At 34.7% G+C, this 23,795-nt stretch overlaps 1 protein-coding gene across 1 annotated transcript in view; it reads left to right on the top strand.

Moving 5' to 3' along the window:
• The window catches only part of ITGA1 (integrin subunit alpha 1), a 162,081-nt gene extending 142,029 nt beyond the window's left edge, over nt 1-20,052 (top strand). Inside the window, exons 24-29 of the mRNA XM_081303635.1 lie at nt 2,693-2,806; nt 5,191-5,295; nt 5,440-5,544; nt 6,497-6,589; nt 8,677-8,793; nt 13,859-20,052. Of these exons, the coding sequence (XP_081159761.1) occupies nt 2,693-2,806; nt 5,191-5,295; nt 5,440-5,544; nt 6,497-6,589; nt 8,677-8,793; nt 13,859-13,903 (579 nt within the window). The 3' untranslated portion in view covers nt 13,904-20,052. The remainder of the gene's footprint in view (nt 1-2,692; nt 2,807-5,190; nt 5,296-5,439; nt 5,545-6,496; nt 6,590-8,676; nt 8,794-13,858) is intronic.
• The last annotated feature ends 3,743 nt before the right edge of the window (nt 20,053-23,795 follow it).

The following is a 23,795-nucleotide window of genomic DNA, read 5'->3' as shown; positions in this document are numbered from 1 at the left end:
AAATATATACCCCAAAGCCATCCCCCTAATGTCCTACCTCCTCTAGCCACACTCCACCTGCCTTCAGTTACCACTCAATTAATCCCAAAAGGTGATTAATTTACTAACTAGGTTAAGGCAAGGGTCTTACAACCCAGTCCTTTCCCCTTTGAACCCTCTCGCATTGTCTCACACGTTAGCTTTTGGGAGACACCTCACATCCAAACATAACAGTACTACCACCCCACTAAGTGATGATTTCCACTACAACACTTATTTCTTCTATTGAATTCTTCATAACAAACTTTTCCTAGCCACTGTAGCAAACAATCATGGAGTTTTTTTTGTTTTTGTTTTTGTTTTTGTTTTGTTTTGTTTTTTTAACGTAACACTTACTTACATGTATGGACTTAAGTTAATATTGTGGAAAAAGTAATACTCAATTGAATGATGCAACATAATTAGAAATGAAGATAGTCCCTATATTTTTGGTATTTGCAAATAATAAAAAAGGAAGTTCTCTTACAAAACGGAAACAAGGTATTCTTTCAAGATTAATTTCATTGTTTTTATTTGCACTCTTTGCTGTAATTGCTGTGACAAGCTATACCTTGGGAATTGGCATGAAGGCCAACCCCTCTATTTGATTCTGGTACATTTTTTTTAATTTTTCTGTAGCCTTATTTACTTTTCCTGAATAAGAGAAATAACTAACACAAAAACATTTTTTTAGAAAAACTGAACCTTGTAGATCTTTATATATTGTAACTTATTAGGGTCCAGATTTGAAATAGGCACTCCCTAATTATCATAAATAGTATTGATAAAAATAACATTGTTAAGAATATCCCTAAGCATAAATCACTGTGTGTCTCTCTGATTATTTTGCTGGGATAAATTCTAGAACTGAATTAATGGAATGAAAATGAGAGAACATTTTTAGATGAGACCCAGTAAACTTATTGCTAGGAATTTTCCCTAGGAACTAATTGGTGTACAATGATTTCAGTGACATTCTTAACAAATTATTCATAATAGTTTGAAAATTAAACCAGGACACAATCTAAAAGCTTAAAATCATGTATTACTTAAATTACCATGTATTTAGTGAAGAGAATATGATATGTTCACTTGAGAGACAGTTTAATATATATTAGAGAGTACATTTTTTGAGTACAAAACCCGAATTCTGCTATTTACCAGCTCTGTGACCTTGTAAATTATTTTATTCTCATTTTAACCTTATTACCTCATAGATAAAATAAAGACAAGGGTATCTACCTACTAGGGTTATTAAAAAGGTTAAAGCAATAACGTAAATAAGATCATTAGCACAGTAGAGTGTCATGTAGTTAGCAACAAATATTGGTATTATGGTTGTTATTTAGCTATTAACAATCATATTCTCAAAATGCCAATCATAATAAATTTTACATAGTATAGAAAATTTTGTTTTTATGTGATGAAAATTTTACAAAATATAATTACATGCAAATAATAAAAGCAGATAACTTATACACTAAAATATTTCCAAGGTATTTTAACTGTAAGAAACTTTTATTTTCTGCTCATTTTCAGTATTTTTTCAATGTTTTCACAAGGAACACTTTTAGTAATAACAGAATTCATGATTTCAGACCAAATATCAGGAAACAGATGAAATTCAAATGGGGAGGCCATGTGAGGCAAGAGCAGGCATATTTTCATACGATAGAGTTGGGGAGCATGTTCCTTTTCAAGAGGCCAGGCACAGCTGATTGGGAATCTCCAGAATCTAGGATTAAAGGATATGTTTAATCTTCAGCCCCACAGGGAGTTGCTCCAGATCTGAGTAGCTCTTGGTCTAGGAGACTTAGTGAGGTAGATCTGTGGATTTTCTGACATCTATCCATGGTTTCACAGCGAGATCACAAAGAGGATTTAGGATGCAGAGATCATGCTTGTGTGGAAGGAAGAAGGGCCACTGCACCGGGTGGTCACAACCCAATTGTACCTTCTAATATGGACAGAGATTTTGGATAGGGTCCAGCTTTCTGCTGAACATCATCCTGCCCATCCTTCCCAATAAGCTGCCCTCATTACTGATGGTATAGTGTGATTTCAAATGGGAATTCTGCAGTAGTGGTTAAAAACAGATTAAGATGAAAGTCAATCGGACTCTCATCAGTCCAGATTATGAACAGCCAGGGACACGATAGTTCTATCTGGGGACTGAACTGTGAAGGGAAGCATATGGGGATCTGGTTTGTGGGCAGTGGAGGCAGAGCCCATTGAGCCAGTGTGAAGGATGACTTATGGCCTTGGGCGATTATGACCAACTGGATGAAGAAAACCAAACATACTGTAAATTATATCAGGCAAATGGTCTCTTTCCTTCACAGCTACAAAAGGAAGAAAAAGTTGTTATAATAGAAAGTACAACAGGTGTGACAAGAGATGATTCTTCAATTTTTATTTTCATTAATCCCAGTATTATTTTAAGAGTGAAGAATAAAGAAATAACATGATTGTAGCTAATCCATAGGACCATAAAACATCCTTATTTTCTTGCTTAGTAAGTTATTTCTCCATACAGTGACAAAAACTGCATTCATTTGGGGATTCAAATTATTGCACATTTTAATCCATCAATTTAAAACCATAGTCCTACAGAAAATGGAGAGAATGCAGTTGAAAGAAAAAGAAATGATTACCTCTATATTTTCCCCCACAGATTAAAAAAAGAGGATATTTTCCATTGCCAGGACTTACGCTGTCAATTTCATTCCCCAATTTGACGTCAGATGGTTACCCTGTGCTGTACCCGACCGGTTGGTCTTCTTCTGATGTAAGTTATGTGTGCCTTAGAATTACTTCATTACTGTTACCTCTCCAACTTGTATTAAGCCTTTTGTTCTTCAGGCCACTTGTAATAAGGAGTTTTACCAAAGCAATCTGAAGAGGCATTCAGAATATTAAAAATAATAGTAACTTCCACTGGTTACTCCATAGATGTATTAATTTTCTAAGGCGGCTGAAACACATTACCAAAAATTAGTGACTAAAATTTACAGAAATGTATTCTTCCACCATTTTGAAAGCCAGAAGTCCAAAGTCAAGGTGTTGACATTGTTGACCTATGTAGACTCTGAGGGAGAATTTGTTCTGTGCCATCTCTCCTAGCCTCCAGTGGCTGCTGGCAACTCCTGGCATTCCTTGGCTTCTGGAAGCCTAACTCCAGTCTCTGTTTCTGTCTTCACATGGGCCCATTCTCTTCTGTCTCTGTTTCTGCACACTATCATTGGATTTAGGGCCCACCTAAAATCTAGGATGTTCTCATCTAAAGATGCTTAATTTAATTACATCTGCAAATTCTATTTCCAAATAAAGTCAAATTCACAGGTTTGGAGTACTAGGACTTGGGCATATCTTCTTAGGATCATTGTTCACTGTGCTAGAGTATATTTAAATAATTATTTATGCCTGAAATGTGTGTTATCCTTTAAGTTTGTTTATGGTGTCAAATAACTCTTGTAAAGAGACTTGTTAATGCTTCCTAAATAAGCAGAGCTGCACATAAAATAGTGCAATATTGTTAACTCACTTATCCCAAACAATTGTAATATTGTACTCTTCTTTGTTTTATTTTTTTATTTGTTCTAATTAGTTTTACATGACAGTGGAATGCATTTTGACACTTTATACATAAATAGAGTATAAATTCTCATTCTTCTGGTTATAAATGATTTAGAATCACATGGGTCATGTAGTCATATATGCACATAGGGTAATAATGTCTGATTCATTCTACTATCCTTCTTAACCCCATACCCTTCCCCTTCCTTCATGCCTCTCTACCTAATGCAAAGTAACTCTATTTTTCCCTACTTCCCCTGCCCGCTCCTGTGCCCCTTATTGTGAGTTAGTGTCTGCATATCAGAGAAAACATTTGGCCTTTGAATTTGGGGGATTGGTTTATTTTATTACCATCATATTCTCCAGCTCCATTCATGCACCTGCAAATGCCACAATCTCATACTTCTTTAAGGCTGAGTAATATTCCATTGTGTATATATGCCACATTTTCTTTATCCATTCATCTGTTGAAGGGCATCTAGGTTGGTTATATAGTTTAGCTATTGTGAGTTAAGCTTCTATAAACATTGATGTGGCTGCATCACTGCTGTATACTGATTCTAAATCCTTTGGGTATAAACTGAGAAGTGGAATAGCTGGGTCAAATGGTGGTTCCATTCCTTGTACTCCTTTTTGTATATATATCCTTGAATGAGACTACATAGGAGTTACTATGGCATAGTGTCTAAAACATAGAAAATCAAAGTATTAAATTAATGAATACATGATTTCAGGGTTTGACTTATTTTCACACATCTTATAAAATTAAGCTATTCCCATAAGCAAGAAGTAGCATTGTAATCATTTAAATGTTTTCCTAAGGGCAAGGAAAGAATAAGCCTCTGGAATTCCCCTTTAATCCAAAAACACAGGGTTGTGACAGTTTAGAGAGAGAAAGGAAAATTGTGTAGTTTTTGTACTACTTATGGATTTTTATCCTTATTACCTTTTATCAAAAAAGCAGAGAGTTCTGGGGAAGCAAAAGGTTTATTAGACTTATTAAATTAAGTCCAGAAAGATGATGCAAACATCACTATCTTAAAGTAGCAGCGTTTTAATATCTGGAGGGCTGGCATTTATATCTGTCTCCCACATAAATTAAATGTCTTTCCTTTAGTGAGTAGGTATTCAAAACATAAATAAAATGAAAGTTCTTCCCTTTCCAATTCTGCTTCTTAAGTCGTCATATGAGCCATCACAATGAAGAAGAAATGCTAACACTTTTTCCTCAGTAGAGTTGTAAATTTTTTCTTTCTGTATTCTTGGACTTTACAAGCTAATCTTTGAAGAAAACAATCAACCATTGAGTGTGTTATTTATAAAATAGCAAAAGCTACTAGCATCCTTTCTTTTCCATAGCAACCTTACTTGAATCCATTACAATTCAAAAGTGCCATGGTAACAGTAATTATTATCTGGACATGGGATTATATGGCACGTGCTGAACAAACCTCTTCAATTCTGCACACTTGGAAAGGTGGATCTTTAATACATGGCAATGGCTGTCATCCACAGATTCTTCACATTACAGGGCCAACTTGTTTTCCCCCTTCACATTTGTCATTTTCTTTTAAAAGAAATATCTTTATTTCTTAGAATGCAAACTGCAGACCCCACAGCCTTGAGGATCCTCTTGGTATCAACTCTGGAAAGAAAATGATTATATCAAAATCTGAAGATCTCAAACGAGGCACACTTCTGGTAAATTAAGTACTATTTTGACCTTAGATTTTCCAAGTGAATAAATTCAATATCAACTAGAAATATCCATCTGAAATCTTTTTAATATAGTGTCTTTGGTCAGTTGGTAAAAACACTAACTTGAACCTCTGAACATTACAACAGGACTGCAGTACATGTAAACTTGCTACAATCACATGTAATCTCGTGCCTTCTGACATTAGCCAAGTTAATGTTTCACTGATCCTGTGGAAACCAACTTTTATAAAAGTAAGTACTCACATTGATCTTTGCAATCATTGATTCACATCAACAAATATTTGTTTGACATGTGTGTTTGTGCAAAGCACAGTACTACTGTAAAAAGAATGTGAGATTAGAAGTCTCCAAGGCTGCCATCTAAGCCCAGCTCTACTTAGCCACTGTGTGGGTTTCATCTTCCTGTTTGTTAATAACTAAGTAATCTTCAGATGTTCCCCTTCCAGATATAGACTTTCTTCAATTACATAACTCTTTCTTTGCCCCATAGAAGATGAATACTTCTCCATCACTGAAGCTTGCATTGATCTTACTAAGAACCCAATGAGTGACAATCCTTGACACCACTAATGAAGGAGAGAGCTTCCATACATAAGGACTCATTGCATTTTATCAGTTTCATTCCATGAAAATAAATTTTGAAGGGCATTTTAATTCCTGATAAAGCCAAATCCATCTGATAACAAGCTACTTTAACACATAGTTTGTTTTATTTTGTATTATTTGTCTCTTGAGAAGTACGTAGTTTATTCTGAAATTTTTTTTCAGGTTTGATCATATTAAGTTGCTAATTTTATAGGTCAACAACTGTTGAATACTGGCAATTTCATGTATAATCCTACATATAAACCTTACTATCAGGGTTTAGCTATTTCATGACTGGCTACATTAAAAGTATGCAGAATTTGAGGTTCATATCTCTAAGGAAAACTCAGAATGGAAATTATTTAGAATTTTTTTCCACTCAAAAACAAGGATCTAAATGAGAATTTGGGGAGGCGAAGGAGGAAGGGTAAGTACCCAGTCATCAGTGGATACTACCAACTCCATCTGGAAGTTAGCAAAATCAGTGTTTTTAATCTCTTGGGAAAATCACAACTTTAATAATTGGACTGCTCAAGCATGACTAGCTATCATTTTAATTAGCATAATATGTTAAAAACAAATCTAATCTGCTTTACAGACACATTTCTCCAGCTTAAATCTTACAGTAAGAGGAGAACTTCAGAGTGAAAATACATCACTAGTTTTAAGTAGTAGCAACCAAAAAAGAGAGGTAAGTATAGCTCTAAGTTTTGAACACAGTGTATTTCACACCATATTTTGTGACATCATGACTTATAATTTCTTGTAGACCCATAAAGTGACTGCTACTGTTGTCACTAAGTGACTTACTGTTTGCTTCATACTACCTTGATGTCAACTGGGATTTCAGTCCTGTTCTTCCTCCTCAGAGACTGGGGAAATCTAGATATTTACAACTAAGATGCCTCCTTTGACTTTATTGCTTCTAACTAGCACAGTAAATGGATGTTTTCACTTTCATCTTGATAACAAATGACATATATGTGACTTTCCTCTTTAAAACCTGGCATTACAAAATGTAGCAGACAGCTGAAGAGCACACCTGAAAAAGTAACTTCTTTTTATAGAAAGTACATTTATACTGTCCAGGAATACATATGAAATTGTTAAAGTTTTCTTCATTAAGGCATTTGGAAATTGGAAGCAAAAAATGAGATGGCAAATTCTAATGAAAATTCAGGTTGAGTCCTTGGTAAAAACAGAAGTTTGAATTTTTTTCCCTTCTCATTTTATGAAATAAGAACAATTGTGCTGTTATGAACAAAGGCACCTCTGCATACTTCCTTCCCTTGTCCTGGGACGGTTTAAATACCGTATATGGATAAACAGCACCACACAAGCCAAGCCATTCTGCTATTCTTGTAACATCACCTATTTCAAACTATTTCAATATCAACAACTGCTAAACATATACCCTTAAAGAAAAATAAAATACCTGTACATAATGCTTGCACTTCATATAGAGCACTTAGCCTGATCAATGTAAAGAGCAAAGTTGTTCCACACAAAATCAGCATTTCACTAAAACCTGGAAAATATGAGTGTGATTATATTGCAAAAATGTACATTTGATTCCTAAATATGTTGTGTTGAAATTGTATAGCCTTATTTCCCCTAAATGTTAGTTAAAAATTCCCCCTGGAGATATTTATTCTAAGCTTCAGCCTAAAGGAAAAATGTAAAAATTTACCTATATTGATAAAATTACTCAAGTGATCATTTTGTAACTGTGATCTTGGGGAAGCCACTGATCATATCCATATGACAGCTTCCACATCTGTAAATTCAAGGAATCGTATTAGATGTGTTTAAAGTCTGTCCTGGTGGCCTGATTCTGGGTACATCTCTGTTCTTTCCAGCTCTGTGTCCCAGTGCATCAATAGTGACCTACCAGCAGTGACTGGAAGGATTCTGATTAATATCCACCATATGCAAATGTCGCCCCAGTTACTTTCCTTTTCTACCCTAATCCTCCTGTAGGTTGGGAAATTAAAATGTTCTCTGATAAGCAAATACAGAATCTTGAGCTAGTATTAGCCGTTGATATCTACCATAAGCTATTTTTTTCAGATGCCTAAGGGATGGGACACAGAGCAGACAAGTTTCATTGAGGTTGTGTGTCACACTGAGAGAGTATGCATAGCCAGAGCATTGAAAATGATCCATTTCACTCTTTTCTTGAGTTAAGCTCTAAGTTACAGATGACTGAGAGCTAACTCATCTGGAAGAGAAGAAGAGAAGTGTGGTATAATAAAAACACATTAGAGGTGGATATTAAAACTTTATTATATACTTGAAATCTGTGCATTTTATTGTCTGGTAATTATCTTTTCATATGATTAGAATTATACCACATGAGTATTAGAATAAGGAGACTACTCAGATTTTTATTTCAATGACTTATGATGCCCCAGACTAAACTATGATTGTGATAGTGCAATCGTCTATTATTATTCTTCAAAACATACAATACTTTGGTTCTCCCTGGGGTAAATAGAAATCCACTCCTACCCTTGAGCATTCTGATCATTGACAGTTTTCTCTTTATGTATAAAGTTCTGAGAGACAAATTACAACTTTTTCAAATAAATTTAACCCGATTAGAGATTTAGAATAGAGGAAGGAAATTTTCAAATGTAAACTCCAATGTTTTCTCTGTTGGTAGTAATGAGATTAAGTACACTGTTTGGTAGAAAATTATAGCCTGCAAGAACTCAATGTTCTGGGAGTTCTCATAGGTGTTTATTGACATTAACCATCTTGTTTAATAATTTTCAGCTTGCTATTCAAATATCCAAAGATGGGCTACCAGGCAGAGTGCCATTGTGGGTTATCCTCTTGAGTGCTTTTGCTGGGTTATTACTGTTAATGCTGCTCATATTGGCACTGTGGAAGGTAAGTGTCAAAGTTTCTCTGTATTGTACCCATCAACAGTAAATTGGTGAAATACATTATGTTTTAATCATGCTGTGGAAGACAGTATTATATAGCAATGAAACAAGCATTAAAATGATGACCAAGATTAAAAAAAAAAAAAAAAACCCTGCTATTTGGGGCTGAGGTTGAAGCTCAGTGGCAGAGCACTTGCCTAGCATGTGTAAGGCACAGGATTCAATCCTTAGTACCATAGAAAAATAAACAAATAAAATAAAGGCATTTCGTCCATCTACAACCACAATTTTTTTTTTAAACCCTGCTATTTCAAACGTTATACACAACTTGATCCCATGTGGTAAATGAAAAAAAAAACTTATTTTGTAATATACATCCAAAATACCAGAGAATCTCTCTAGATGATGGGATTATAGGGAACCATATAATATTTAAAATTCTTAAATAAGCACATGTTACTTTTATAAACAGAGCAGAATAAAACTTTTATAGGAAAAGAAAAATAATGGATTCCTGTGTCAATCTAAGGACACAGAAGCAGTAGGTTCATGGTTAAGATAAACCTTCTCCTAATCACACATTTATATGTATCTTTTTATTTATGATTTTTTATTTATATATAACAGCAGAATGCATTACAATTCTTATTACACATATAGGGCACAATTTTTCATATCTCTGATTGTATACAAAGTATATTCACACCAATTTGTGTCTTCATACATGTACTTTGGATTATAATGTCCATCACATTCCACCATCATTAATTACCCCATGCCCCCTCCCTTCCCTTCCCATCCCTCTGCCCTATCTAGAGTTTGTCTATTCTTCCCACACTCCCCCTCCCTACCCCACTTTGAATCAGTCTCCTCATATCAAAGAAAACATTCGGCATTTGGTTTTGGGGGATTGGCTAACTTCACTTAGCATTATCTTTTCTAACTCCATCCATTTACCTGAAAATTCCATGATTTTATTGCCTTGTATTGCTGAGTAATATTCCATTATGTACATATGCCACATAAAAATCAAAAACTTTTTAATGTATAAACAGGCATAGCATGTTTTAAGTAATAAATTTTTGCCTGAGTAAGGTATAGAGAACTTACTTAGTTAATGTAAAGTAGATCTAAAAGTTTCACAGATGTTTAGTTCAAATCCTTTTGTAAAACTAAGTAACCATTCATTTTCTATCAGATAAATCTGGATATTTACATAGGAGTTTTGCTTAGGCTAAGATATGTAAAACTTTTTAAATAGCTTTGTATCATTTTCAAACAAGCCACGGTAATATTTTTAGGATAAATTTACTAGAGAATAAAATTCCATAGAAAAGTTGAATTTAATGTGTTTTTTTTTTTTTCACTTACATGCCACTCTGTTTTTACCTATTTTTTGTTGTTGTTGTTGTTAAATGGTTGAACTATGTTAAAAAGACAGATTGTGGCTACATGTTCATTTTTGCTAGTACATGAGCAACAAAATTGTTTAACTGAAAAGTTTAAATATAAAGTTTCTCTCCCCCTGAATTACCAACTGCTCCTAATTCATTAGCAACTCAATTGCCAACTCTTCCTAACTCATCTATGATGAGTGACTTTCTCTTTGGGGGTTACACTCAAGAGGAGAATATGGACAAAGCCACATTAACGATGTAGGTCAGTAGCATTTAATTCAATCAATAAAATCCATGACTTTTCTTTAGCACAGTCCCCAAGGCAGACTACTCCACCACCTTCTATATCCAGTCTTTCCCTTTTTTTTTTATTGATTATTTAAAGCATTACATAGTTCATGATATATCATCTTTCATACATTTGACTCAAATTGTGTTTTGAACTCCCATTTTCACCCCAAATACAGATTGCAGAATCACATCTGTTACATATTCACATTTTTACATAATGCCATATTAGTGACTGTTGTATTCTGCTACCTTTCCTATCCCCTACTATCCCCCCTCCCCTCCCCTCCCCTCCCATCTTCCCTCTCTACCTCCCCTGCTGTTGTTCAATTCTCTCCCTCTTTTTCCTTCCCCCTTGCCCCTCATAACCTCTTATAATTTTATGTATCATTGAAGGTCTCCTACCATTTCCATGTGCTTTCCCTTCTCTCCCCGTTTCTCTCCCCCCATTCGTCTTTGTTTACTGTAGTCTTTTCCTCATGCTCTTCCTTCCTGTTCTGTTCATACAAGGTGTCTGTGTTCTCTCTGTAATACCTGGTTTTGCCACACTGTGGTACCCAAGGGCTGGCTTACTGGCTGTGCTTGAAATACAGGAAGTGTCACTCATAAGCACCTGTGAGGCAATGTGTTCCTCCAGGCTGATCTTCTAGTCTGAGCAGGCCTTTTGCCTGAAGAGTTTCAGGACATCACAGGCAAGGGAAAAGGAAAGCCAGAGTTCATGTTTGGATGGGTCTCTCCGGCCTCAAACTCAGTTAAAGACAGATAAACGCAAACTTCATCCATCTGTTTTTGTTCTCTAGTTTGAAAAAAAAAAAAAAAGAATGTAAAATGAGCACATTTTGCCATTCTATAAAGGTTGTGTTGATACACTCTGATCTTTTCTGAGATCTTCATTTTAGGCCCCAAAGGAGATTGTTTAATGAACTTTGGATTCGCTTAATCAGTGGGTTTAGTGAGAGACCTAGCAATCAAATCTGTGATTCTAAGGTAGAAGGGAAGGGGACTTGCTCTTATTTAGTGCTTACTGTTTCCGCTTGAAGCAGCAATTCTATTCCAAAAGATACAGTCTCCATATCTGTGTCTTTGTAATTCACATGGCAAAAATTAAAACTTGACAAAATCTTTGTAGCTTAACATACATCATGGTTGATGGGAGGAACCTTGTTTATGTAAGTTGAGGACTTTTTCCTAAAATGTGGCACCAATGCTGAGGGCTAGTGTACCCAGTAAAGAAAAATGATTCAGTCCACAGAGAAACTGTGAAAACATGCCTCTCCACACTCAATTCACACAGATGCCTGAGGCTCACCTATGATGATTTATTTATTAATCCTACAGCTTTGTTCCTCACCCAATATAACTTATTGGGGGTGGTGAATACATTAGTCCTTTCCTATTCATAATTTCTCTTTTAACACTTTCAGTTACCCAAGTCAACCTGTTCCAAGAATCCAGTACAGTATAATAACATGTTTTAACTTTTCATTATGCTATACTTTGACATGATTTTTATTATAGTGTACCGTTATCATTGTTTTATTAGTCGTAATGGTTGTTAATCTCTTGCTGTGCTCCTTATTGTGGGTGTTTACATATAGGGAAAAAAATAGTGTATCTAAGTTTCAGTATTATCTATGTTTCCAGCATCCTCTGGGGGTCTTGGAACATATTTCCTAGTGGATGAGGAGACTATCCTTTCTCATAATTTTTAGTCTCTTACATATTTTTAATGAATTTATTCATTCAACATTCATTCCTATATATTCATTAAGCACTTACTTTTTGCCAGGAACTGTTTCATCAAATAGGGTTTTAAACTAGGACAAATATAAAGAGGATCATTAATAATATAAAAAGGAAAGCTAAGTGAATGCACCCAGGGAAGTCTGGAAGCTGAAAACTAGTTTTCTTACTAAGAGTTTGGGTAGGATTGGCCCAGTCCAGTTTGCAGCTAAATATTATGGTCTCTTAATCTCCACTCTGCTCACCAAACTTCCCTTAAAGAAAAATAATGTTTATAAAACTGGCTGGGTAGAAAAGTCTGGATAAGAGAAGTTTTAAAATAAGATGTTTAGGGTATAGAAGGAAAGTTGGTGAAGAAGGAGGAGGAGGAGGAGGAGGAGGAAGAAGAGGAGGTGGAGGAGGAGGAGGAGTAGCAGCAAAGAGGCTTTAGAGAGGAAGGAAAGAAGTTTAAAAGCCAGGCAGAACAGGAAAGAGAAAGTCTTAAAATTCACCACCTGCTTTTATGAAAAATTTTGGCTGACTTATTTTGAGTCAGGACATGCAGGCACAAGTCAAGGAGCTTAATGGTTTGTGAATCCAGAGCTCTTCTAGCTGACTGAAAGAAATAGGAAGGAGAAATATGTCTTCCCAGAAAGCAAATGTATCGCTGTTTTCATGTTTATTTGTTCTGTTGTCATTCTTTCCCCGTCTACCATCAACTACATTCTAGCATGGAGGAAGACATGAGCCCCCAGTAAAATTTCTGTAAACTGAAAGTTCTTATTTTTGACCATTTGTACCCTCTAAGTCCACAAGTGTCCAGTCATTATTTTGAAAATATATGGTTCCCTCCCATAATTTATCATAAACTTGTGGAGTTAAAGGTTACAACTCTAGACCCTTAATTTCCTTTTCTTTGTAGTAAGCATTTTAGATTAGATCACTGCAAAGATCCCTTCCAGTTCTCACATTTATTTTTATTAGTCTGTATAATAGAAAATGAATACAGTACTTAAAACTTTGCATGATGCCCCAAATCGACAAAGAATAATGAATATGTAATGAATATGACTCACATTTACCACTGTGTGAAATTTTCCTTACAGTTAGTGGATTTATTTTCATGTTTAAATGATACAGGGTCTTTCAAGAGGCTTCTCATGCCAAGCCTAGAGGCAGATATAACACATTTAGAGTTAATCCAGATACTTCAGAAATCTCCCTAGCATTCAATAACCTATAACATTCCTTGTCAGCTCTCATGACCTACACTGATGACCATCATTATTTGATAAACATTTCTCTGCAGCCACCCTGAAAAAAGATGATAGCAAAATAGAAACAATTCCAGCTAACTGCATTTTGTAGTCTCCCAAAATGTTTCCCATGAACTCTAAGATTGCATGCAATATCTCACTAAGAGACATTAAATATTTAACCAATGAGAAGCTAAAGAGATAAAAAATCAAGCAACTTAATAAAAGTCATTCTATTGAAACCTAAGATTAATAGGTCAATGAAAAACATTTCTCAATTATATGAATTAACTGTTTGCCCAGAATTGTCAATGTTATTAAATCAGATTCTATCCCAAGAAATTAGTATTATTTATTGCCTAAATTTAAAAAATCAATTATGCTATGTTTTGTATTTTCTCAACAGATTGGATTTTTCAAAAGGCCACTAAAGAAGAAAATGGAGAAATGAAATATTTAACAAAAGAAGAAAATAACAATTCTGCAATGATCTATCCTCAGGTTTGCCTCAAATATGTGACAAGAAATTTATAAATATAATCAAAGACATGGTCACATAATTCTACGTAATCCATCAGGGATTAATCACTTGGAAAATAACAGATCAAGCATGATCCAAAAACAATAAAAACAGTACCACAAAGATCTATTTTATAAAGGGATGAAAAATATTTTTAAGTAATTACTCATTTTTGTTGAGTAAGCAAAACTACAAAGTGTTTAAAGAAGAATCTCTTCAAATGTTTATTTGCATAATAACAAATATGCCACCACCTAAAGTATTTAAGGAATGCAGAAAAAGAGCTTAATGATTATTGAAACATTTAATTCCAAAACAGTGTAAATTAAGCTTTTTCCCTAGATTCCTGATGGATATCCGAATTCAGCATGACAATCAGCGTTTTCAAAGCCATGAAAGGAATTATCTGATAAAGACCACTTCTCCCTTCTCCGGATTCAAATGAGAAAAATTTTCCCCCAATAGAATCCCTGTACAATATAGACTAAAAAAATCAAATTCAATCACAGAGAACACTTTCAACAACTTTATGTTAGATTCTGTATTTGGAAAGCTTTTTATTTTATTTTTTCCAACATGATTGGAAAATAATGCAAGTCAGCTGAATTTCCATGTAGGACAGAAAACAAATGCATTGAATGGATTAATTTAAAATTTTACAGAATATGCTTAATTTTGACACTGAGCTCTCAAACACAAAACTCTTTTATACAGAATAAAGTACTTAAAGCAGTTTTGTGTAGCATAACAGTGATTGTCATGAAAAGCCACATTGTGTGGGGGACATGCCAAAATGGTTTCTGAACAGAACATGGCAGCATAAATAGATGCCCCTGAAATGTTGAGAAATCATCTTTGTTGAGCAGTTTTTGAATGCTCGGGGTTCTAGGATGTTACACAAATTGAAAGTTTCCTCAACTCTTTGGTACAGGGTTCATTCAAACCCCCACCCCCAACTGTGAGAGTATGTTTATTTTTAACTTTTTAAAAGTATTTAATTTTCCAAATATATTTCTTGTTTTTATGAAAAGGTAGTGTTTCATTTCAGTATTGCATTTTACCAAGAAGTCACTGCTTTTAAATAGAACCCCAGAAATGTATTTTCAAGAATTTAGGGTTTGAAAGTTCAAACCAACAGAAAGGTAACACATCTTTGTATGCACTTCTTTTTCTTTAAGTAATTGTTATAGCTCCTTAGATTTCACTGTAGCATCACCTCCCAGGTTGCTCTGTTTCTTAGGAAAATAACAATGAATGAATGTATAGTAGCTGCATGTGTGAACTACTGCTGTAAAATTTGCTGATACTTCTGCAATAACTCTTTTTCTCCAACTGATTTACCGTCACAAGACCCGGAATCTGTCAGTATCCTGAAAGTGCTAAGCTCTGCTTTCCTCAAAAAAGGAGCAAATCAACAGAGAAATCAAATGCCATGGGTTTAATTTTTTCAACTAATTTCTGAGGAATTGTCTTAAGGATTCAGAGTCAGCCTACCTCTGGACTCTCCACCTCTGCATCTAAGATCCTGAAAACCAAAGGGATGTGCCTGGGGGATTCCAAGGTTATTTGGAGCTGGAAGAAAGTGTAAATTTGTCCAGAGCTTTGATGTCCTCCTGTTGGCCTGTCACTGTTCAGAAATATCCTCTTTTGGAATTTCCTCCATTCTTGCTATCTCCCTCCAAGTTCAGAAATTATTTTTTGTCCACCTATTCTTTCTTTGCCCAATAAAACTCAGGGTCTCTCTTTTTCAGAGTTAAAGTTGCACAAGTCCACTGCTCACCTGCTGAGCCCTGCCCCCCTCAACTTAATACCTTCTTAGAAGTAAATCCAACATACAATTTAAATTCACACTGCTAAGAGAAAGCATTCCCTGCAACATGAGTGTGTATATTTAAACTAAATTAAAGCCAATGAACATATTTTGAACTTTAAAGAAAGGAGAAGAAGAGCTGTTTAGTCAGATCAGATAGCTGTCACAGCCATTTACCTGCCACAACTTTTATCACAAGTCATTCCTCCTGTTTATTAGTAGAATATTCAATGGACCAGAGATTCCATTTCTCTAATATTATAATCTGTCAAGGTCTCTATATGAGTGTCTGTAATTCACGCACACACATACAGATACACAAGGAATTCAAAATTAACACCAAATAAGAGGGTTTGCTAAAAATAAACACACAAAAGTTATACCAGCAAGAAAATTTGATTCCTTTACTTTTTACATAATATTTTTATTAATATTTAGGTTTAGCTAACATTTCTACAACTACCTAAAAAACATAAATGCAGAGGTTTTGATTTCAAAAATGTCAATAGATATTCTATATTAGATTTGTACAAATGTTTTAAATCATATTATTGATTAAGAAATATACTAAACTCTATCATTTTATTTTAAAACAATTAATAAGAAAAGTGGGTAATATTTAAGACTGTTTATGTGTTCATGGGCTAAAATAAATTACCTGTTTCTTTTTCTTTAATTTGATCTTTTCAAATATGTCTATTGCTTCCATTGCAAACCAAACTATGTATGCAAGTCCTTTCTTGACCAAATCTGCAATGCATATTGCTAAATTATTTAGCTACTTGCTCTCAAAGATGAAAAAAATCTCTGATTTTGTCATTTTTCATTTTCCATGGTTTAAATATTCTCTCCATAGCCATTTTCAGACTACGAACATGATCATAATTAGCTTGCAAAATTCCTTGAAATCTGTCTGCTCTTAGGAACTAGTATGAGCTGGCTTCATACACAGATTGCATGATAGATACATGGATAGTAAGATCGATGATAATCATCTCATGTCTATACTCATAACCAACACACACAATATAATCATATTCCAAATCACACTAAAATGCTGATTATATTTAGCCAAGCAGACAAAATGCTATCTGACTGCCCATTCTTCAGTTTCTAAACTTGTAACTTTCTTTTCATGTTAATAAAATGATATGAATTTGCAGAGAAAAGGAAGGCTTTGAAAGCCGAAAAATACAAGGAGTGGCACACTGTAAGAATAAGACCTGCTCAGTGGTCACAAAGATTTTACTTTTTCAAGGAATCCAGAGCCCTGCAAGCACCATAGTGAAAGGTCATTCTTTATAAATAATTTTCACATATGTGATGCAATTTAAACTTTAATAATACAATTTATTAAACTATATTTCTCTGAGTATTGGGTTCATGGACAATTTCCACCCTGGATATTTTTTGTGTCATTAAGTGTGCTTGAAAAGAGGCTTGTGGGAAGAAATATTTCATCAAATTTGATATTTAGACAACCACAACAATTGCTTCTGTAAATACATATGTGTACTCACATGCTTGTATTTACTTATAGAGTGTTCTCTTTTCCTTTTATAAAATCAAGGTCTAGGTACAACTGGGGGAAAAATATTTTTACATCAAAAGAAAAAATTAGTTGGGTTGTGATGGTGTAACTCTGGTTGTAGTAGAATCTGTGAGAAGACTTGCCCATATTCTATGTAAGGCCACATCTTGCACACTGAATGGCAGCCCATCAGCTTTCCTGAAATGTGCTTCCCGTGGTCAGTGTTTTTGTTGAATACACCACCCATTCCTTGTGAACCACCCATGTTGCCCTGCACAACACTGAGCAAACTAGAGAAAACTCAGGCTCAGAGCCTGTCTCATGTGTGTGGTGCAGTCACATTATTGTCCAGATAATCCTGCTTCTGTCAAATCAGTTGTCAAAAATAGTCTTGTATGCACTCTTCATTTATTTCCCAAACCTCTTAAGCCCTCTCCAACAGTCTTCTCCTCCAAGGGAAATTTTCAGGAAGACTTTTGTAGGAAAATCATCTTAATTAAACATGTGTTGCTTGCTCTGACTACCACCAGTTTCCATGAATGGATCATTTATATAGGATTTCTGACCTTGTTTTCTCAGTGATGCTCTAAAGAGTTGACATGGTATCATGTAGCAAGAATAAAGTGAAATGTGCTTAAGACGTGAGTCAGCTTTAAAATATTTGCAAACCACAGGGATACTATCAGCAACAGTGCCAGCGGGGATGCTGTAGGGATTTAGAAGGTCAGTAGCTCTCTGTTAGCACTCCACAATCCCCTTCCTCACCCATGACATATTCTAAAAACTGAAGAGAAGGGCCTTATCCTCAATCTGATGCTATTTAAAAAAAAAAAAAAACTGAAATGTACAATTTAATTGCAAAGAACAGTCTTTAAGTGTAAGTGAATCTTCAAGTTGATTCCTCTGGGCTCACAGCAATTAACTAGTTGCCAATGACACTCAGAAAGAATTATGATTAATCTTGGTTTTTAAATGTTTCAAATCACATTGTTATAAAAAAAAGAATAAGTATGGAATTTGGGTAGCCCTCCTGCCATAGTCTGGGACTTGTGTCCAATCGTTTATTTCCATTTGACTTACACATGTAGACTGGGGCGGGGAGGGGGGGAATTAATCTTCAGATGACACCAGAACAAAAACCTTCCTATCGGAGAGCTATTCCTAAACTGCTCCTATGTAAAAATCCTGAAACCACCACTGGACATTAACTGTGTTAACTCTGCAATGAAAGAAGGCCCAAAGTACATTACAAAAGATTATGTGCAGGGCTGGGAGCATTTTCCAGTGTTGAATACATACTTAATTTACACAAGCCTGGGGTTCAATCTTCAGCAGCACAATAAAAAGGGAAATACATGCTGCTGTTTCCCAAATGGAAAAACAATAAAATAATGTTCAATTGATTATAATGTCAAATTATAATCTGGTGGAAAAAAATAATGTCTTTCATTCTCATATTACAATTTAACCTTGAAATTAAAAATTTCACAGTTACAACCTTCAGGAAAATGTAAAATAGCATGAGCAGGTTCTAAGCACCAGCCCTACTGTCGCCTATAGCATCTGGCACCCAGGGAGTCCTGTTTCTAACAGATGGGAATGAATCTTTTTGCCATAATAAAAGGAACAAGCTTAACTTCAAATCCCCCCACTGTTCTTATAGCCAAAGTTCAGCTTCCCATATCATACACACATAAGCAGCACAATCTTGTACCTTAAGAAACAGAAAATAAATCAGGGGAGAACATAAAACCACTTGTCTTTTGTATCTATATCCTTACTCCTCAAAATACCATAAGATCCTGGAGACCCTTTATGCCCCACCCACAATACTAACACATGTACTTTGCACACATAAATTGTTGGCTAAATAAGAGCAAAAGTGTATTCTTAGCTAAGCATTAACCCAGGGCTAATATCCAAAGGGAGTTTAACACCCTTGGGGCTCAAGTAAAAATAGTCACTTAAGTCAGCAAACTCTCAGAGCTTCCTCATGCTGAACCCACTTAATATGAAAGACCTGAAAGAGCGTTTTCTGAGATACCCACTGAGGTACCCTTATTCAGGATGCAACAGAGGTTCTGCATTCCTGATTAGGAAACATCAGCACTTAGGAATGACATACTGTGTGTTACTACTGTCAGGCTGTAAATTGTTAACAGTGTAAACAATCGCATCCATTTTGTTAGAAAGAAAAATATAGCATATAATAACTACTACACTGAAGCATCTATCATGCTTACTCCAGATAAATTTTTCTGCATGGTCTAACATAGAGTATATTGCATTGCTTTTTTTTTCTTTGCCTCGTACTTCAGTCAATGAAATGAATAATGTAAGGGTATGCAAATGTATACTTATCAGAAGAAAACATTATGATGGCACTCAAGAACAAACAAAAGCACAAACTTTGATGACGTTAGTAATTTATGAAGTATCTAAATCCATTTTTTAAAAGAAATTAGTTATCAGGTAATGGCCATTTAAGCTGATAAAATTAGAAATAGCTGAGTGAGTAAAAGAGAATTTTAAATGTCTTACACATGGCATATCCTGTACATTGATTTGAAGTCAGAGGTTTCGTATTTTTGTATAATTTTGTCTTATCTGAAGCATCAGCTGTGTATTTTACGTCAAGGTAAATGAGCATCCTGTTTTATATGTTCAATAAAAAAAAGTGACTCAAAGAAGAATGTGATTGCTTTGATTTTTAATAATACAAAGTTTGTCCAAAATTGATGTGACTTCTTCCAAACTGCATCTTTTTATAGCTCCTTAACAGTTTTTTACTTTATGCTGTAAAAGGAAGAACAAAAAGCAAATTAAGTGTGTCTGTGGTGTTTCCTGTACAAGATACAGCAATGTGATTAGTCTCTTGCAAACTTGAGACAAAAACCACAGAATCTATAGCACTACATATTTTCTCCTAATGAGATATTTTAATAATAAATCATGTGCTGTATAGTAATAGATTGTACCTCTGAGAATACAGAAGGGAAAAACAACTCAAACTCAGTTTCTCCTACTACACACTTAACACAGTTCACCTTTGTGATCTCAAAATGTGTGCGTATTTCTCCTCACCAGCAAGCAGCATTTCTGCAGCATGGATACCGGCTGTGTGTCTTCTCTTGCAATTCAGTACTGACATTACCTACCTAGAGATAATGTCAGACCCCACAATTTGAAAGCTTGATCCCCAACACTGCTTCTGCTTTAGAAGTACTTCTGCTTTAGATGCAATCACAAGCCTCAGGTTCCTTTACCTATATTTCTGACTGACTGGCTATCCTTCTTTAGGCTCAATTAATTTGCTTCAGCAGCTCAAAGAACTCAAGAAACACTTACTTTTACTTACTAGTTTAATATAAAGGATGCAAAGATGCATAGGGCAAGGTATAGGAGAAGAGGCATAAAATTTCCATGCCCCACTGGGTGCACTGACCTCCACAAACCTCTCTGTGTACAGCTACCTAAAGCTCTCTGATTCCTGTACTTTTGTGTTATTGTGGCATCTTCACTGCATAGGTGGGATTGCTAATAGGCTGTGTAGAGAAACCCAGCAAAGCCTGTCCAGATTTTTTCAGCCTTGCTTCCTCACTGGTATGGGGAAGAACCCTCTGAGACAAGGAAGGTCTTATGATCTACGATCAGATAAGGCAAGTCAGAAAATTCCTTTATGGCCAGCTCCAGGTCAGAAAGGTTGGAAAAAAATCTGTCTTAGGGAAGAAAAATTCTAGTTTCCTCCAAGGGAAGGATGTTTTGAGCCAGAAACCATGGATGAGAACTTACACACACATAGACACACTCACACATCATAATGTCACAATGATAGTGTGAGCCATAAAATACACCAAGAATTAAAAAGTAATTATCTTTTTATTCAAACTATAGTTTAAGAAATAAAGTTACTTAATATATAAAAGCTATAAGAAAATAAGAAAAAATATTAATAGTAATTATACATATTTATTTTATAAAAAGTTTCATTTTCAAATAGTGCTATAGAAGGAGTGAGTAAGGTATTTTTTTTGAAAGAGAGAGACTAAAATATGAAGTGGTTATTTGTAAATTTTTGATTTTCTGAAAAGTAGTCCTCAGTGCCTTGTCTTTTTTTATTATTGTGAAATGAGAAGTTTTTCCTACCCCTTCACTGCTTAAAATAATGTAGTTGAAAAACTAAAAGAAATTCAGGTGTATTTGCTGGAAAATAAATGGCATACAGAATGATTTATCATTTGTAATTCAAGAGCATAGACACATTTGCTTCTTGGCCTTTGTGATGTTTTTGTTTACTCCAATTATAAAACTAATGCAATAATATAGGCACATGCCAAGAGGCATAATCACCAAACATAACTGATTGTTAATTAAGAGTGGAATTGATTTCTGTTGTCTTCTTTATAATAGCTTTTGAAATTTTGAGTTGTTTCTATAGGAGGATCCATTTTTAATCTGGAGAAAATAACAAAATAATAAAGGAATGTTTATAGTTGTAGAAAAAATTTAAAAACCTAATGAATAGCTTAAAAATCATCATCACATAAACCCCAGAAATGTCATGCTTAAAATTAATAAAATTAATAAAAGCACTATTTAAAATGTGCTATTATGTTTTTAACTTTTTTAGTATCAAAAAAAGTGATAGTCATCAAATATTTTCCCTTCCTCTGGAGTTTAAAAGAAGAAAATTACCCATCTACCTCAATATTAAAAATTACTTCGAGTGAGGAGGAGACCAGAATGTAGGGGGAAAGATAATCTCTAAGAAAAATAGCAAATGGGACCTTTTTTTATAACACAAAATTGATTGAGTTATTTGATGAATAATCTTAGAGCAAGAATATTGCCAGAAATAAAAGGGCTGGGATCATTATATCACAAGCAATAAAATGAAGTCCGTGAAAGAAGCAAAGAGGAAAAAAAAAAGAGACAAGAGACATATAAAAAACAACCAGAAATATGGCAAATTGGCTATGGTCTTATCAGTAATTGCATTAAAGGTATATGGTCTGAACACCCAAATCAAAGAACAAAGATTTTTCAGACTGATAAACAGAATAAAAATACACTAACATACCAAGAAAGAGATATCCGATTCAAAAGCAAAAATAGTTTGAAAGAAAACTGGTGGATAAAATTAGCCCAGGCAAATAGTAACTATAAGAGAACTAGAATGGATATATTACTATTCAGCAAAATGAGCTTTAAAATGTGTGCAATTCTAAACTGGAAAGATTCTAATTTAGTGAGGGAGAAAGAGACTCCTGTATTTCCACTAATACATATAGAAATCCTAGATTTTTGCTTTGGTAGACTTTGATATCCTGCAGATTTTCAAGGACTCGGTACCTGAAATAAAACTTGGACTAAGAGAAAATACACATAGCTACCTCATTCCAAAAGTTAACTCTTTCACTGATTAGGAGGTCTTATAATCTACATAGATTCTAGTTATGATGTTTACTACTCCAAACACAGGTACCATCGTCTGTAGGTACCGGGCTGCAGGCATTTTATGGATATACAGTTTGGTCATGTGCCAGAGCACTAGTTATCTTACTGACAAGTACTCTGTTGAATTAATATAAGTAGCATTAAAACATCAAAAGATTTGGTCTTCAGCTCCAATTTGACTTAGCTGATTTGGTTATTATTGTTTTCATAGCATCTTACAAATGAGCCTAAGGTTCAGTTCATTTACATACAGGAACCTAAGCCAGGCACAGTGGTGCACACCTGTAATCCCAGCAACCAATCCTTGGTTTGAGGCCCAAGGATTCCAAGTTCAAGACCAGAGAGACTCTTAGTAACTTAATGAGATGTTATCTTAAAATATAAAATAAAAAGGATTGGGGATGGAGTTCACTAGTAAAAAGTCCCTACATTCAATCCCCAGTACAAAAAAAAAAAAAAAAAAAAAGGATACCAGAACCCAGAGTGACCTTCCGAATGCAAGACTGGAAATGCCTCAACTTTTAAAATAAAGAACAGCATTTGAAATTGGTCATCAGACTGTAATTAGTGGAGCTGGAAGTTAGCCATGCCAGGGCCTCTAACTGTCCTTGATAAAATGCCCAGAGCTCTTTAGTGCCACATACCACATTTCTCAACTTCTCTTTTTCTCCCATCCTTTACTCTCAGATATTTTCTATTCTATTCCACTTAAGTACCATCTGCTATTCCTTTTCACACATTTTTCAGACCTTCTTTTGTTCCTGCCCATTCTGCATACATGATCATTGAAAAGCAGGTAAGTCTGCAAAGATCCTAATTAGTGAATTGTTTTTTGACAGGTCAATTTTTCTACCTTCTACGATAAATCATTAAATAAATGCTTTAAAGAATGTAGCCTCTTGTTGTCAGCATATTGTCAGAAATTTTTCAAAGTTTGAGTTTATTATTGTCTGATTGAGTATTTTATTTATATATATATATATATATATATATATATAGAGAGAGAGAGAGAGAGAGAGAGAGAG

Source organism: Spermophilus citellus (genome assembly GCF_964194105.1).
Source record: "Spermophilus citellus genome assembly, chromosome: 1".
Lineage (NCBI taxonomy): Eukaryota > Metazoa > Chordata > Mammalia > Rodentia > Sciuridae > Spermophilus > Spermophilus citellus.
This window is presented reverse-complemented; position numbering and strand designations above follow the sequence as displayed.